The sequence below is a fragment of the Ochotona curzoniae genome, unplaced genomic scaffold (assembly GCF_017591425.1).
Source record: "Ochotona curzoniae isolate NIBS_2020 unplaced genomic scaffold, NIBS_Ocur_1.0 contig_3643, whole genome shotgun sequence".
Lineage (NCBI taxonomy): Eukaryota > Metazoa > Chordata > Mammalia > Lagomorpha > Ochotonidae > Ochotona > Ochotona curzoniae.
This window is the reverse complement of record NW_024465933.1, coordinates 5,799,021-5,817,786: the sequence shown is the minus strand read 5'-3', so window position 1 is coordinate 5,817,786 and position 18,766 is coordinate 5,799,021. Positions and strand designations below refer to the sequence as shown.

The window sequence follows — 18,766 nt, the reverse complement described above, 5'->3', positions numbered from 1 at the left end:
TAATAAACAGCCAAAATATGCATTTCTTCTAGAATTCCGCTTAAACCTTTTGAACTAATTTTCTTTTCTAGTTTGTCAGGAGCAGAATGAAAACGACTGCTGTGTTCTCACTTTTGTGTGAACACTTAGAAAGTTAGTTCCATGGAAATAGAGAGTAGAATAGCGATGACCAGAGGAAAAGAGAGGAGGAGTGGAGGGAGGCTGAGGAGGAGGGTGTGACTGGGCGGGAGGAGTAACTCGCAATGCTCGGGTCACTGATGGAATACAGTCTCGTGTGTGTCTCAGATGAGCCGGTAGAGACCATCCTCACAATGACGAATGGCATCAAATATACAAATTAATGTAATTGTCACATACCGTGTCCATGCATAAAAATATTTCACTGTGCCCCGTAAAAAGTACTCTTAGGTGTCGACTGTGAGTAAACATACATACAATAAATTGTCAAAAAAAATACAATGAGAACGTGAGGCTACATTTAAAAGTTTGTGGAAAATACTATTTGGAGGCAAGTGTTCTTCAGTATCAACAGTTTTGAAATTAATGCTTCAGCGTCTTAAAATTCACGGAGAATGTGTTTGATGACAGAACTATATGGATTTCAATGCTCTGCATTAAAATTAACTCTTATTCAATTTCCGTGAGTTTTTTGTTTTTAACTTTTTGGTTTTTTTTAAAACCAAAATTTATTAATAGATTAGATTTTCAGAATCACAACAAGTGTGTGATAATGACTCCAACACAATTTTCATTGTTTCCCATCTTCATGTGATACCAATAAAAGAGCACTGTCATTCATAGATGTAATTTTAAGAATGGAATACTAGTTTTTCTTCCCCTTCCTACTTTGATAGCATACTTTTATTCACATGATAGCCAAAGACTTAATGCTCTATGAAATAGAGGGTTCAACAAACAAAAAAGACCCTAGCTCAGTGTGAACTTTTTGAAGAGTTTTTAAATAAAATGTCGTTTAGCTAAAGGACTTTGCTCATGGATGTGGAGGAAAAGTTGGGTTTTCTTCCTCAGAGGGCAGTGCTACTCCCGTGATGGAGACTCTGCTGTGCTCTCTGTTCCATCCTTGGTTGGCTGACATGCTCAAACACCAGGCTCCCCAACATCAGTGCCATTGCATATGCAGTGCTAAACCATTCAGTAGATGGCCAGTGGGGTCACGTCTCTGATGTGGAGCTGCAAAAAGCTGTGTTCATGGCAGATTCATTCTTCTTGACCTTCTCCCACATTCATGACACAATAAAAACAAAGATTTATTTTGTTTAGTTGAAAGGCAGAGTTAGACAGACAGAAATCTCCCATCTGCTGGTTCCTTTTCCAGATGGGCACAATAGCCAGGGCTGAACATGTGGCAGCTAGGAGCCTAGAATTGCATCCAGCTTTCCCGCATGGGTGGCAGAAACCCAAACACTTAGGACATCTCTGCTGCTTTCCCAGGCACATAAGAAGCTGGATTGGAAGTAGACTTGAATTGATAGCCATGTAGGATGCTGGTGGTGGAAGCAGGGCCTTCATCCACAACGCTGGCCCTGAGTTTTGTGATTTTTATCCCAAGAGTCATGGTTCTTTGAGATCTGGTATGTCTGCCCTGCACTTCCCAGTGAGTGCAGGTGATCTGCTCTGGGTTTTATTTGGGATGCTTTTGACAGTGTCCCCTCTCTGTTCCCTAGGTTACCACGGCCTCTACTGTGAGGAGGAGTACAATGAGTGCCTCTCTGCTCCTTGCCTGAATGCGGCCACCTGCAGGGACCTGGTTAATGGCTACGAGTGTGTGTGCCTGGCAGAATACAAAGGTAAGAGGCTATTTAGCCTGTTTGTGCGAGAGCAGCTTTAAACAATGCCATGGCTTCTCTATGCGAAAGCACAAACCTCTAATTGGAGTGTGGATTTATCTGGAATGAACATGAAATCCTGCAGCTGGGATGATTTATGGGTCCAGTGATCTCATGAGACGGGTAGGTCTCGTGCCTCCCTAATAGACACTGGTCTTTGTTTTGCCCTTTCCTGATGGTTTCATTCCTGTTGAATGTGCAGGTGTCATCCTCATCGCCTTTCAGCTAAAAGCCTTACCAACACCTGGAGGGGTGGAGGGGTAGTGCAGTTTTGGAGAGAAGAATAAGGTGCAATTAGTCAGAAGAGCCAGGGTGCTCCCCCTGGTCACGCACATCTCACTGTTGAGCTTGGACAAACCTCTTCAGTACTCTGCACTTTATTCTCTCTGGATAAAGCAAGAATAGGGATAGTGATGCTGACATAGATTTTGTAATTTTCCAATAGGAAACTTGGTAGCAGTGGATGAGTTTTTTTAAATTGTCAACATCCTTTAGTTTATGGTAGATTTTTCATGATTTATTTATTCAGTTGAAAGAGTTACAGAGAGAGAGAAAGAGGCACAGGAGGGAGAGATCTTCCATCTGCTGGTTTACTTCTAGGCAGCCGTAATGGCCAGAGTGGGGCCGGGAGCCATGCACCCCTTCTGAGTCCACGTGGGTAGCAGGGACTCAAGCACACAGGATGTTTTCTGCTGGATTCCCCAGGCTGTGAGCAGGGAGTTGATATGAAGTGGAGCATCCAGGACATGAACCAGCATCTGTATGCACCTCAACACCAGCCCCTTATGGTTGAATTTTATACAGGACATTTCACCCTTGTAAAGGAAAAAGGAATATTAACTGGAGACTTCCTGAATATGCTCCTTACACTTTTGTCTTTGCGTCGTTGCTGAAGCAATCATTACAAAAAATGAAAAAATACAGCTGCCTCTGATGACCCTCTGATGACCCATCTCTAAATTCAGATATTTTTCCTAGCCTTCTTTTCTGTTTTTCCTTACTTTTTTCTTTCCTCCAGGGTATTTCAGAATGTTACTTTCCCAAGCCCCATATTAAAATCATCAATCCTAGAATATAATTAACATCACCTTCATCCTTATGAGATAAAACAGTTATCATTTGTAAACACTTTCAGATTTCTCTAATGTTGTACATTCAATAGCAGTGGTTCTCAAATGTGTGTGTGTGTGTGTGTGTGTGTGTGTGTGTGTGTGTGTGTGTGTGTGTGTGTGTGTTATGGCACAGTTTCCCTCTTTCACAGTTGTAATTCACTAGGTCTTTGGTGAGGTCTGAGAACTGGAGTCCCTGGTAAGTTCTCAGGAGGCGCTGAGGTCCTGGCCCACGGACCAGACTTTCAGAACTCCTGTTCCTACAGGCTTACTTGCAAAACTTCTGGAGCTTTGCTCTCTTCCCTAGTACTTGATCACATGTTTATCTTGCTCAGAGTTAATCTTTTCCTTATAGTATAAATTCCACCCCTTCTGTCTTTCTAAGAAATTTATTCTGGCAATCATCTTTCTGCACATCGCCTATCTCTTAATCTCTCCTGGCTCCTTTCCTTTACCCTACAAAGAGGTTCACATGTCTCCAGCTCCAAGGGAGTGACATTCCAGGAAGATGGCCAGCTAAGTTCATGTTCTGTATTCCTGGGTCCTGCAGCTCTCTGCTAGGAGGAATCCTTCCATTGGAGAGGGTCTTGAGTGCTTGAGTTTGCTTTTTGAGGAAGGGAGGTGGTGCTGGGAGCCTTTATTCACACCAGGAACAGGAAGTGTAGCTTCCAGGAGAACTGAGGATTCTGTGGCCAGCTAAGAATCCCTCAGCTTGTAGAGAGAAAGTTCCTGCTATGAGGGTACCAGTGTGACCTGTGGGATACCAGAGTCTACTGACCTCTCTCAGAGTGAAGTGGAGCCTGGCTGTTGCCTCAAGGATGTGCACAGTTGGGCTGAAGGGACGATCTGCATCTGTGCACACCTGGGAAGCCTTGAGAACCCCAAAGTGGAAAAGCTCCCACACCCCATGCCATAGTAGCCAGGATCCAGTTGGCTGGTCATCTAGCACTGGGTGGTAGGGGAATGGAAAGCTCTAGCATCATGTCTCTGTCAAGTCTTCCACCCTCACCCTGGCCAGCAACTCAAAAAGAAGCTCAAGAAATGTGCTTTCATCTGTGTGGCAGATGCTCCAGAGGGAAGGGGTGCATAGAGAGCAAAGCTGAACTCACTATTAGAAGTCTGTGAGCTGCCTAGAGAAATTTTGTTTCCAAAGAGAACGGACTTTCAGAATGGCCTAGAAATTGAGGAAGGGAATGAAATGCAACTTGGGATTTCCTGAGACATTTCCTGGGACAAGTTTTGGAACAAAGGGAGATGTTGCAGGATTCTACAAAGTGAGTAGAAGTTACATGTAAGGGTAAGAGGTCAGCCTTGAGCAGCTCGTGCCTCCAAGGAGCAGAGCTGAACCAGCATGGCAGGCTTCATTGTGAAGATCATCATTTAGCTTTGAAAGCAAAACAAAGGTATTCCTGACATTGTGGCACTGCATGATAAGCCCTTGCCTAGCAGCATCCCATGTAGGTGATGATCTGAGTCCCGGTCCATGACCTCAATCCAGCTCCCTGCCTATGGCCTGGGAAGGCAATAGAGGATGGTCCAAGTGCTTGGGCCCCTGCATCACGTGGGAGACCTGGATGAGTTGCCAGCTCCCGGCTTCAGGGCAGCCACCGTGGCTGCGTACTTAGTGAACCAGAGGATGGAGAATCTGTCTCTCTCTTTTCCCCTCTCTTTCCCTTTCTTCAGCTCTGAGTTTCAAATTCACAAATAGCTTTAAAACAAAACAAAACAAAAAAACAAAGTCATTGTTGTACCTTCAAAGATACAGAAAATACATTACAAATGCTTTTATAAGAAAATTACTGCTTTCAAACATTTATTTTATTAATAGGCAAGAGGCGGTGGAGGAAGAGAGACATAAAGAGATATTTCATCCTTTGGTTCAATCTCCTAGTGACAGAAATGACAGGGGCTGGGTTAGATGAAACCAGGAGTCTGAAGCTCCTGACTTTCCCTCCTGGGTGGCAGGGGCTCAAGTGCTTAAAACATCTGTTGTTGCTTTCCTAGGTACTTTAGCAGGAGTCTGGATCAGAAACAGAGCAGTGGTTACAGGGACGGGCATGCGTATAGAACGCTGCTATCACAGGCAGTGGCTTAGACCACTGTATCACGATGCCATCTCCAAAAACATTATCTTTAAATGTATTCTCATCTAACAGATACCAAGTTGGAACAAAGATATCCAGACAGGGAAAGATGAAGAACAGGAGGAAGAGTTGGGCAGACTTCTTTAAAGAAGAATCCTTAGCAAGCTGGTGAATAGTAAAGGTGAGGGAAGTCCCTATAGAAAACATTTAAGTCCCTATAGAAAACATTAATATCTGCTGTATTAATCATCTAGTGCTATATAAAAATAATCACTCCCCTTCAGTGGCTTAAAACCATGCCTTTTATTATCTAACCTGTTTCTGCGTCCACATGCGGCCTGCTGATTCTCTTGCCAGGATCCCACTAGCTGACATCATATTTGAAGTTTGAATAAAGGAGGTTCTACCTGTGATTTACAGCTTAGGCTTCAGCAGGCATCTCACCTGTGGCTGTAGAAGTTGTGATGCGTTGGAACTTGAAAGACAGCCGGGATACGAGAGCCCTACCACTTGCTGTTTGCAACGTCAGGGGAGGCTTTGCGCCCTCTTAAATGTCTCACCTGGTTAGACCAGGCCCACCTAGAATGAACTCAAATATTTGTACCATTGCTACATGCTTTGGAGTGAAAGCTCATAAGTGAGGAGAGGGAATTGTGTAAACACTTGACTTCTTGGGGGTCACCTGAGGGTGTTCCTGCAACACCTAGTTCTCAGGAAATTTTATAGGACCAAATTGAAATTTCATTTTTAAAAAACCAAACCTAGGAGATGATAGGGGTAGTAAGGATTGGAAGTGTGTTGAAGAATGCATCCCAAATAGGCTAACAAAGTGTTTTCTAAGTTTTGTTGTGATTATGGAGACATTAGGCTTAGGTGTAAATAAGAATTGGTAAAAACTGGAAAGTAAGCCCAAGCAACGTAGTAGTAAGTGGTAGGGCGTGTAAAGCAAGAATGGGGAGGTGAGCAGGATGGGAAGAAGGGCTTAAGAGAGACAGACAGGGGGGCTGAATCCTCTCTGGTTCAGACCCAAGATTCTGTTCTCTTGTGTTTCTCTTGGGAAGCACTCTGCCAAGCTCTGGTTATGTGTAGCATTTCTCTATCGAGTTAGGAAACTCTCAGATGGTGGTGGCAGCGTAAAAGGGTCAGCACGCTGAGCGGTGGCTTTGAAACACAAGTGAGAATTTGGCAGACAGAATCTGCCCAGAAGGCTCCCAGAGAAAGGGAAGATGTGGAATTGGTCCTTATATATGGAAATTGCCAAATTCCTAAAGCGTTTTTGCCAGACAGCTGGCTTGACTCCTGTCTCCGTCTCCATCACTTCTTTGTCTGAGAAATGGGAATAATCATAGGGATCCAAGAGCCATGGTCTGGGGACTGGTTGAAATTTTCACAAAGGGAAAGGGAGAAACAACAGTTGCCAACTGGTACATGCATACTTGGATGTACGTCTTGGATAAGTCAATAAATAATGTGTTGTGGTTGGGTTTTAATATTCTACTTCACAAATGTGTTTTAAACAAGTGTATTTCTTTTCACTTTTTTATGTTTTAAATAAAGTTAATACAAGAATGTAAATTCCTAAGAATGAATTTACTAGGAAGTCAGGCGAAAGCAGCTAACAACATTATGAAAAAGAAGAGCCAGAGGGAGCACTTCAGAGACATTTTAAAGCCCACTTCAGCACTACAGTTATTATTACATTTATATGTTACTGGTGCAGGAATGGAGAGATGAACAAAGCTAAGTGCCAGTACAGAGACCATTGTCTACAGAAATAATGTGTGGTTTCTAAAGAGAAGTAGCCATGAATCAGAGCCCCATCCTTTTCAAATAAATAGTGCTAGAAAAATTGTATTGCTAAACCACAAGAAAATGCTTTTAGGTTTCTAAATAAATCCCATATGAATAATAATGATAAAAATCCTTGTCTTTGACGTCGTGTTTCTGCTGTACTTACTTCAAGTGCCGTTTTTCTTTTTCTCGTTTTCAACCAAGTTCCTAGAGTTGATATTCTGTTTCCTAGTTGGTTTTTTTTTTCCCCTTTCTTAATGTTCTTCCTTTGGGCCCTTGTCCATACACCATTGCACTAACTCAGATTTCAGAAAAATCCTGGCTGAGTTCATTGAAGACCTTGAGTGACACCTGCAAGCTCCCTTCTGATTAGCCGTTCAGCTCTTTTTCCCTTTGGGCCCAATCCCTCCTGAAGGTCATGCTGCTTCTTCTGCCATCTGACTCTCCTCTCCAAGCTCTCCCAGGGTTCTTGCCCCCTGAGCACTATAAATGCTGTTGGGACCTAGAGCTTCGAGCTTGGCTTCTTTCTTCCCCCTCCCCTTTGTCCTCGTCCACCCCTGTGTCTGAATCAGCATCGACTGTCAGGAGTATTCTTCTCCAGACAGATGCGACTTGCCCGACTTTGGACTGTCAGTAGAGTTGAGGATGGTCTTTGATGCCTTCTGACTTTTCTTTGCTCACATAACCTGTCATCTTCCCTGTAGGCAGTAGGGTGGTTTGCACAAAGCAATTCTCAATAGCTGTGTTTATTAGAAATAAAACTCCCGTGTAATGCAATTAATTCCTGGAAGCCAACTGGAATATTTTTCTGATATCTAAGTTTCCATTGTGGAGCATGAAATTGTTAGGAAGTGAGATGCACGAAGAGGTTGAGAGCACACTCTTTCAGGCTGGCTTGCTGATGTTACTGATAGCAGGTGCAAAGCCCGTTTATGATGGGGGCTTAACAGATGCACGGTCAGCGTTCACTTCATATTGCCATAGAGAAATAGTGCAACCAGCAGGACAGGTGAAGTGCTCAACAATGTATCATTTGAAATGTTGGCGACTGAAGTTTTTTTAAAAAGTTTACATTTTAATTATGCAAGGGATACAGTCACAATAACAAACATTTAGAAGAAAAATTCAGAATTGCTCATGGTTTTACCACATAGCACAATAGTAACAATGATTTGTGTTGTTTCCATCCATGTGTAATAATGTATAAAATACATAGTATACAATATATATGCACACTGTATAGCATGATATTGTATTTGACTTATACAGGAGTACTTCAGAAAGTTCATGAAAAGTTGGAATTGCAAAATAAGTTTGTTTTAATGCTAAATGGTTTAAATCCATGGGTAGTTTTTTTTCATTATGTATGTTTTCCATAAGCTTTTTGAAGACTTCTTGCATATTGTTAGAAAGTTTTAACTGGTTTTCTTTTAAGTAGCTCTCTGGAGTTCCCATGAAGAAATACAGATTTATTTTCTTGCTGTTGCTTCTAATGTGGGGCTTTTCTAAATAATTATTGGCGGAACTCATTTTTACATACACTTTTCATACAGTCTGAATTAATTTTACTGATAGTCTCGGAAATGAAATCACTGAGGTATAAATTTGTTGACACCGTACTTGTTTATTTTTAATGGCCACATAAATTTGTAATTGAAAGGATGGTTCTTGCTTTGTTGAGCAAAATTATTTCCTCTGTTAGAGTCTGTCAATCAGTGAGCAAGAAGCTCTGGGAATTGTGTGTACCCAGACCTTCTCAAGCACAATGATAAATGCAAAAAAATGGATAAAAGGCAAGTGCTCTTCCTTCCCTGGGCTGTTATTGTACCAAAAGAGAAGACTGCAGCCAATACCCCCATGAGGCTGAGGTTGAGATGCCAGTTGTAATTTCTGAAACAGTTTAGTGCTGGAGAAGTTTTCTTAAAGGAAGTGAATTTGAGTAAGATGATGTCTTGAGTCAAATTTAAGCACAAAGAATACGTCTGGTGAATTTTCCTTACCTGTCTTATTTTTCCTGAAGATGTAGGGATGACTTTCAGTTTTCAAATATTAATCGGGACCAAATTTGTGGTGACAGCAAAGATTTATAATTGGTACATTGCTCCTTGAATTCTTGTTCATTTTAATTCTAAGATTAACTTCTGTAAAGAGCCCTGTTGGAATAGAAATCCTTTCAAAAACATTGCCTCTCCATCCTTTAATATGAAAAGTATGAATTTTTATTAGTTTTGACTGAATTACAGTTTATTTTTGCTGGAGACTAAACACAGTTTCGTAATCATGCGTGCTTTGCCTTTTGCCAATGGGTGATGGATGTGTCATTGCACAGACTCAGTTCGTCATGCGGACCTGCTTTCCCCTGACAAAACGGGGTGTTGCTGAGGCAGAGCTGGAAGTTGGAACAGATTCCTGTTCCTCCAGCAGTCTCACCTGTGTGGCAGCAATGCACGCTGGTGGCTTGGCCACATCTCCACCCATGCATTAAGTTTTGGCCTGTGCTCTTCAGATCCTCGGGGATTTGTAGGGCAGCCAGACAGGAGAAGGCTTTGGTTATGATGGGTGCAATGGCTTCTCACAACGACAATCCAAGTCTGTTCTCAAAGCAGGGTGACAGAAGAACCTCAAGAGTTGGTTTTCCTGAAAAAAAGCTTTGGCTTTGGGACTTGAGAATGAGGCAAGGTCCACGCTGAGGGAAGGACTCAGATGGAAGCAATGTTGGATGAGTGCTGGGGACCCCCAGGAATGGCATCCCGACTTCCACATGAAAGGAGGACTCCCCAGTTAAATATGCCTTGACAATAGGATGTTAGGTTTTCTGTTTTTTTTTTTTTTAAAGATTTATTTTTATTATTTTTTCATTGGAAAGGCGGATATACAGAGAGGAGAGACAGAGAGGAAGATCTTCCATCCGATGATTCACTCCCCAAGTGAGCGCAACGGGCCGATACTATGCCGATCCGAAGCCAGGAGCCTCTTCCGGGTCTCCCACGCGGGTGCAGGTTCCCAAAGCTTTGGGCCGTCCTCGACTGCTTTCCCAGGCCACAAGCAGGGAGCTGGAAGGGAAGCGGGGCTGCCGGGATTAGAACCGGCGCCCATATGGGATCCCGGGGGTGCAAGGCAAGGACCTTTAACCACTTGCGCCACCGCGCCGGGCCCGGTTTTCTGTTTTTTGTCCACATCTACAATGCCATGATACATTTAAACAGCAGAATGTTAAGCTTGTAACTGTTACTAAAGAATTACATCTCTGTAATAATATAAAGGTAAAATGTTGGGAGAGGAAAATGGTGGTGGAGAAAGGGAAGGAAAATGGAGGGAATCCCTATACCTACAAAACTGTATCATGGAAAGTAATAGAACTAATTTGAAAAGTACATGAAAGGGGGACCCAGAGGTCTTAAGAGGAGTGTTGGTGTGGAGGCTCCCTTGGCGCCTCACTATGGTCCAGGCCTCTTTCATTCTCTGGGTTTCAAGTTTCTGGCTAGGGGTTTTTCATCTCTAATGCCAAGCAAAGCACCGTGACACATTTTTCGTATAGGAATTAGTGAGGCTTAGAGCACAGACGTGTGAGTCATCAAAGTGCTCATTGGAGACTTTAAGACCGTCTTGTTTCATAGTCATGGTGTTTCTGTGCGCTTTTGTCCGGTCTTGCTGCCAAAAAGCTGTCTGGGGATGATTAAGTGACCCAATCGCTTATCTCTTGCAAAAGAGGAATAACAAGGGACAGAGTTATTGCCGTAAAAACCCTCCAAATACACAGAAGTCCAAAATTGCTCACCTTGGGTGTTTTCAACAACTATTTAATAATTGAAAATCTTTAGGATAAGGTGCTTAAATATTTAACCTGGGTTTTGATTTTTCCTTATTTAAAAAGTACCTCATTTTTTGGCAAACATTTTAATTACAATACACAGCAGGGTTAGCAAGTGTATTACTAGAAGCTTTCTGAAGATCATTTGAACATTTATTTTTTATTTTTTTGAGTCTAATGGAAATTTTTGTTTTTTTTTTTTTAGATTTTGGTCACTTTTGGGCTTTGGTGGTGCCTGCATTTCCCATTACGATGGAAAACGTTTTTGTCTCCTGGTTCCCATTAAACAACCCCATGGGAACTTGTAAATAAATGAATACTTGTTTTGCTACAAGTGTTTTGAAGCTGAAAAGGCTCTTCTGCATTTTGCTTTTTCAATTGAATCCATGTTCCTTGGGAGTCAGTGTGAAGAAAAAAAAAAAAAGCACTGGAGACTTCTGGGAGATGAAGCCAGGCACACCCAAATGAAGAAGACTGACCCAGTTTATGCTGATCATTCCACTCATTTGATATTTTCTTTTGCATCCTGGGTTTGTTCAGGGTGACAGCAGCCTGGGAGGATCCATCAAGTCCCTAGGAATAGACGATGGAGGACTGTTTCCCATCACAGGAGACTGTGGCATCCGGGCGATTATAGCAGGGGAAAGGGGGCCAAGAGTAAAGAGTACTTCAGAAAAATATCTGCCTGACCCTTGTGGATGGCTTGGTTATGGGGCAGGGGAAGTGGCAAAATTCAAAGCTTTTCTTTCTCAAATGCCCTCCTTAGCTCATGGAAGTTGTTTATGTGCAGAGAGGAAGTTCCGTCTCTCTTTTCACACTTCTTTTCCTCTTTACTGATCCTTGCTTCTTAAGACAGGACAAAGAAGTGAGTGCCAGCCCCAGCAAGGATGACTTCAGTGACCAGATGATGAGTCACTGGGCGTGGCCGTCTGTTGCACAATCTAAGAAGTGAAGTTGGGAACATATTAAATAAATACCTCCACTTCCCAGCTGCTCGATGTGTGTGCATCTTAAGGCTGTGGAGGAGGACGGCCACGTTGGTATTTACATTCTTATTCAGAATAGGATGTGATTTTTCTTCCCTGCCAAAGGGTGGGGCATGGAGGGGGTGAATAAACAGACCAATAGACCCATTTGTTCATTCTGACACATCATCGTACCATTTTTCATATAGCATTGGATTTAAAAAAAATAGAGTTACAAAACATATATGTTTATCATAAAAATTGCTAATACAGTGTCTGTACTGTGGCAAATAGAGATGTCAGTTATCTGTTCTAGAAGCATTCCGGTCCCACTTCAGGCATTTGCACAAGTACATGCATATCCTTGTGTTAGTGCTTGGCTTTGATTTTTTTGCACTAACAGAAAATGGTTTTGTTTGTAACTGTGCAGACACTTTATGAACCCATTTGTTTTGTTTTATTGGAACAATGCTATCAGGCAAGCAAATGTCCTGTGCTTCCTCCATGCAATTCGGAAGGCATGATGATATCTCCCGTCGTTTCTTCCCTCCCTCACTCTTCCTCCCTCACACTCCCTCCTCCTCCTCGTTTTCTTTTGAATTTTGCAATGACATACTTTCAGTTCACTTCATCACAAGCTTAACCTTAAACTAAAGAGTTCAACCAGTAGGAAGTAGGAAAGCCACTGTTTCTCAGGAGTGAAGATGAGGGCTCTATGCGAGAATTTAATCTGAAAGCAGCAGTTTTGCTCATAGGCATTGCTTGCTGGATTAGATTTAAAATTTAAGATCTTGCTGCAAAGATTTAAAATTCCTCTTTTTTATTATTCTGACTTTTCAAAGCCTTGGGATATTTCTGTGATCAGACAGAAACCACTCTCAGTCAACTCTGCAGTAAGCACAGACTGCGTTTGAATGTTTAGCAGGTTCAAATCCCAGCTTCCCTTACTAGGCTCGTGATCTTGGGTTGTTCCCTCAGTTTCCCCATCTCTAAACTGGGGAGGAAGAAAGAGTGCTTGCTGTGTTGGTGTGAGGATCTGAATCGTGGCAGTTAGGTCACCCAGCACCTGGTACCTTTGTGGTGAACTGATTTGGCCTTTGGGAATGAAGCTGAAATACAGAGTGGCTCTGCCTCCTTTATTTCTGCAAGATAGAACTGGGGCTCGTAGCAATATCTGGTTCCAGATCTTCTTTGTTTTAGGATGCTGTTTCAATTACATGGAAACTGTATTAGGTCTGTGTAGCCATTATCTGTTTTGCGGGGGACCTTCACATTTACTGTTGACTAATTAACTTTGGGCTTTGGGACATGTGGAGATATTTGTAGTAGGACCTGCAAGTAGGGATTGATGATGTTCTTATACGTATGTTTTTATGACAGTCTGAAGTCAAGAGTGAACATGCGACGTGCATGTGTGTTATACACACACACACACAGAATCTGAAGACTGCTGCCTGATCATCCCTTGCCTGTTTCTCCGCAGGGATTCACTGTGAACTGTACAAGGATCCCTGTGCCAACATCAGCTGTCTGAATGGAGGCACCTGTGACAGTGAAGGCTTGAACGGCACGTGCGTCTGCCCACCTGGCTTTACAGGCAAGTGGTCTGGGGGCTGAATTTTCAGCTTTATCACATCCCTGAGATTTCAGAAGTGAACCTGAAATAATTACAAGCTAACAACATAATTTGCAAAGTGTAAGGAGGCATTGCTAGGGTGCGGATCTATTTTGACGTAGACTTTGGAATCCCATGGGTGTTTACACTTGCATCACCATCATTGCTGGTTGTTTCCAAGGCTGAAAGGAAGGATCAAGTGCATCCTCTGCGGACTCTCCATCGGAGCTGCTGTGCTGAATTTTATTGAGAGCATAAAAGTGATGGGATTTTGAAAACAGATAGTGGTGGGAAGTAAGGGTGACACTCCAGGTTGGAGATCAACTATGAGTGTGGACTTAAGCCCTACAGAAGTCTGCAGGGATAGTGGGGTGGAGAGAGAGGCTAGAAGACCTGGCTCTGGGGTGCACAGGAACCTTGGGGGTTCCTAGACACCGAGCAGGAGTCAGTTGAAGGTAAGGAGATCCAGTCCAACCTGAGGTTCTTCTTAGTCGCCCCTTCAGGGGCTGCAGGGACTCTGTGAAGTTTCCATCAGGTTCCCGGAAGGAAGTCTGTACCATTGCAGTGGTTTGTTATTCCAGCAGGATGCAGGAGTCATGATGTTTGGAGAGCTGGATAAAGTGTGTTTTCTGAGTTTCACTCCCAACAGCGTAAATGTCATTCTGGTTTGTACACTGGCATGCCTGATCTTCTAGAACCAGGTGGGCTCTTAGGCTGCAGGCCGCTGCATGCCCTCCAGGCATTTCATGGAGACTGGTTCCCTCACCCATCCTGGGGTGTCTCCTGTGTGCCTTGGGGAAGCCGCAACAACCAAGAGGTGGGAGAAGCAGCACTGACCCTGCCTTCCATACAGGATCTTTAGAAAGTTCCTGGAAGATGCATATCCTGAAAAAAGTCTGCACAGATTCAAAACTTTCTTGCCCCTCAAAATAAACCTACCTTTTCATTCCATTTTCCACAAGTTTTTTGAAGTCTACTCATGTTTTTCAGTATTACATCCTAGGTTTTCTGATTTGGATTTTTTTTTTCCTGGGGTTGAAAAGTGAGATTGTGTCACAGAAAGCTTCTTGGATGGTTCTGTTTTGCTGAATGGTTACAAACCCACAGATACCTACTTGTCGTTTCTCAGAGACAAAAATAATATTGGAAATGCATCGTGTTTTTGTCCAGATATCCTTATCCATGAGTAATAAAAATAGGGGATAAAAATTTAAAAATACAGGGTTATCAAGATAAAAAACATAGCAATTAAAATTGCACTACTAGAACATAATATTTTGATACATTTTTTGATATCTGGTGATTTTCCTGTAGGGGTGTGTATGTGTGTGTGAAGTTACTGATATTTATTGGAACATACAAAGAATCATATCGTTTATACTATTATAAATTACTTTTTGCTTAAAATACATACATGTAATGAATGTGTTTCCACACCATGATGTGGAAAGCAAAAATGCTTCTGCGTTTTCATTTTTCCCGGCTGCCTGTAGCCCATGATATGAAATCTCATGATTGTTTCAGTTCCTCTGCAACCGAGAACTTTTCCTGGTTTGAAACAACGTTGTAAGGCATATCTTTGTGTACATTTTTGTACTCATACTATTTCTCAGGGTCAGAGTCGGAGGCATCGAGAGAACCCTATGCATTTCCTTAGTATTCTCTGTGGAAACCCGGGGACACCCTTCACTCCCGTCATGGTACGGAGCAGTACCAGTGTCACCGACTGGGGCAGGCCTGTGATTCCGGGGAGAGTGGAAGCTTTCAAATATGTTTCTGGTTATTTGTGTTTCTTTTTCTTTTAACAAAAATGTGTGCATATTTGAAAGGCACAGTGACACACACACACACACACACACGGGAGCAGGGGGAGAGAAAGAGAGAGACAGACTGACTTTCTTTCCACTGATTCACTCACCAAATATCAGCACTGGGATGGCTAGGGCTGGGTCCTGCTAAAGTCAGGAGCCCAGAACTCCTTCCAGTTATCTCGCTTGGGTGCAGGAGCTCAATGATTTGGGTCATCTCCTGGTGGTTTTTCATATGCCTTGGCAAGAATATGGAAGTGGAGCAACCAGGACTTGAACCAGTGCCCATATGGGATGTCAGCATTGAAGGTGATGGCTTAACTTGCTGGACCACGACACTGGCTGCATATTTTAATTTTTTTTCACTGTATCTTTTATTCAGGTTTTTTATTCAGGTTTCTTTGTTTCATTCTAAGAAGTTTTTCTAATCAGAGTTTATATTCTCCTCTATGATTTGAATTATGTGGAAATTAAATTTTGTCATTTAAATCTCTACTCCATTTGAAATGTACTTTGGTATCTTATGGGAGAGAAAAAGTAATCTTTTTCCAGGATATATGTCAACTCTGTGACGGATGACTCAGCGTGCACCCAGGGAAGTCTCAGAGCCATTTCAAACCCCGAAGTGTTTTCTCCTTCCTAAAATATTTTCTCACTCATCACACAGCAGTACTTCACTCCAGGCTGCTGTGGCCACAAACTGGGCAGTCATTTTGAGTCCTTCCTCCTCTTATCCCCTCGTTGTCTTCAGCTACTAAGGACTCCTAACGGCCTCCTGTTTAGTTTTAATATATATATGGGGTACAATGTGATAATTCCACACGTGAATATAATCTAAAACTGGATTAATTAGCATTTTAATCCCTTAAACTCTTTTTTAAAGATTTATTTATTTTTGTTGGAAAAGCAGATTTACTGGGAGAAGGAGAGACAGATCTTTAATCCACTAGTTCATTCCCAAAGTGGCCACAATGGCTGGAGCTGAGCTATCCGAACCCAGGAGCCAGGAGCTTCTTCCAGGTCTCCCACATGGGTGCAGAGTCTAATAACCTCATCTTTTGTTGCTTTCCCAGGCCATTGGCAGGGAACTGGATGAGAAGTGGAGCATCCGGGACATGGCTTGGTGCCCATTATGGGATCCCAGCACATGCAAGGCGAGGATTTAGCCATTGAGCCACCGTGTTTCAGCCCAAACATTTTTTAAATGTTTTTGATTAACACTTAAGAATTGCACATAATTATGGGCTACAGTTGATATTTCAGTAGATGTATACAGTGCATCTCAATAAATGTATACAAAGATATCCTATAATGACAATCTTATTATTCCCTATCTAGACATCTCCTGTTGACATTTCATTGTAAGAAAAACATGAAAGCACTTTCCTATTTTTATTTTTATTCGTAAAAAGAGGACAGCTTTCATGTGTTACATGTATGTATGTGTTACATAGATACAATTATAGGACTACGCAGCCCCTCCTGTCCTCTCTCAACCTCCCTTCTTCCATCCTATTTTTTGTTAAAATTTTTAGCAACATAATTTCAATTTTTTTTTATTTTCAAAGATTTATTTATTTAGTTGAAAGGCAGAGTCATGGGCAGGAGATGGGGGTGGTGGTGAGGGGAGAGAAAGAGAGATGTATTTTATTTGCTGGTTCACTCCCCAAATGATTCCAAATGTCAAGGTTGAGCCAGGCTGAAGACATGGAATTCCATCTTCTCAGGGGTTCAGGGGCCAAAGACTTGGGTCATCTCCCACTGCTCTCCCAGGTGCATTAGCAGGGAGCTGAATCAGAAATGGAACAACTGGAACTTGAACCAGTACCCACATGGGATGCCGGTGCCACAGGCTGCAGCTTTACCCAGTACACCACAGTGCCAGCCCCCCATTTATTTTATCGTCACAACCTTAATGGGGCACACTCTCTGATGGGCCTCTGGGTCTTTGCAATTCTTCCCCTTAGAATTATCTGGCTGAGGGCCAGCGGGTGGAAAGGATGGACCTCCTGACCAGATGCTAATTGCCAGGAGCCGCTGCACTTCCTACCTGGCACTGTGAATGGACTTGAGATCATTGTGTACCACGGGGAGAACAGTAAGCCCTTGAGATCCCCTAACACTGTCCCTGTAACAGCAGGGACTTGAATGCTGCAGTCCTTTCTCACGGGCGTGATTAAAAGCGGAAAGTGATTCAGTTCCTTTGCAAAATTCCATTGAAATTTTAGTATACATCACTTGGTGTTGACTTTCTTTCATGTGGTTTTTAGCTATTCACATGTTGCATTTGCAAAATGTCTTTTCGAATCATTTCTCTACTTAAAATAGTTATGTGTCATATTATTGACGAGTGATAATTCTTCATATATTCTGGATAGAATCCTTTGTTAGAGATATACATTCTGCTTGTGCATGAATTTTATGAATGTTTTATTTTGATAATGCCTAACATCAATTTTTCTTTTATAGTTTGCAATTTTTGGTAGCAAAAAGTCAACACTTAAAGATGGTGGAATTTTATAGTGTTTTTACAATAATTTTTTTTGCTTCTACTTTAGATGTAGGACCTGTTTTGAATTAGTTTTTATATACATTGTGAATTGAAGCTGGAGATTCATATTTTGCATATTAATATCCAGTTAGTCCTGTAAATTACTAAAAATATGTACAACCTTTTCACTGTTGAATTCCATTGGCTCATTTGTTAGAAAAACAATGGACTATCTATGTGCCTAGTTTCCTCTGGTTATGTTTTTGAACTTGTTATTCTGAGATAATTAAAATTGTTGGAAGAAACAAGAGAGCCCCAGTGTAACCTTTGTACCCAGCTTCTTCCAATGACAACATATTGTGAAACTGTGGCACAATATCAGAACCAAGACACTGACATGGGTAGAACCAAAGTCCAGAATGTTTTCATCATTACGAAGAATGTTGCATGCTGCTTTTTTTACAGCAACACCCATCGCCCGCCCAGCACAACCTCTCTTTAACCTTTGAGAACCACTGAATGCTCTACATTTTTGCAACTTTGTGCCTTTTTAAAGGGGTGTGTTATATAAGTGGATTCATGTAGCGTGTAGACTTTGGAGATTGGGCCTTGTTCACTCTGCTTTATTCTTTGGAAGAGGTTATCGGAGTTACCTCCGGCGTCCTCCGTCTTCGTTCCTGAACGTTGTTCTGTAGTGGGACTGTCCTGTGTCTGTTGTGTTTTGTTTTTAAACCATCACCTGTTGAAAGGAATCTGGACCACTTCCACTTCTGAGCTATCACAGAAAAAAATTTGTAAACCTCCACATACACATTTTTGTGCAAACAAATTTAATTTTTCTGGGACAACTGCTCAGGAGTTCAATTGCTGGGTTGTATGGTCAATTGCATGTGTAATGGTTTCTCTCTCTCTCTCTCACTCTTTCGGTGTTTGCAGTGGGGGAAGAGGGGAGGATTTATTTTGTTTATTTGAAAGACAGAGTCAGAGAGAAAGAGAGGCCTTCCAGCTTTTGATTAACTCCCCAAATGGCTGTATCGGCTGGGGCTATGTCAGCCTGAAGCCAGGGTCTGGGAACTCCATCTGGGCCTCCCACATGGGGGCAGTAGGTTGGCCATCTTTCACTGTTTTCCCAGAGTGGAACAGCTGCGGCTTGAACCAGTGCCCATATGGGATGCTGGTGCTTCAGGCTGCAGCTTTACTAGCTATGCCACAGCACCAGCCCCTGCATGTGTAGTTTTACAAAAA

General features: G+C 42.4%; 1 protein-coding gene across 1 annotated transcript in view; it reads left to right on the top strand.

Annotated features, from left to right (window-relative positions):
- DNER (delta/notch like EGF repeat containing) overlaps positions 1-18,766 on the top strand; it is a 287,788-nt gene that overhangs the window by 246,218 nt on the left and 22,804 nt on the right. Inside the window, exons 9-10 of the mRNA XM_040982795.1 lie at positions 1,686-1,808; positions 13,091-13,204. Of these exons, the coding sequence (XP_040838729.1) occupies positions 1,686-1,808; positions 13,091-13,204 (237 nt within the window). The remainder of the gene's footprint in view (positions 1-1,685; positions 1,809-13,090; positions 13,205-18,766) is intronic.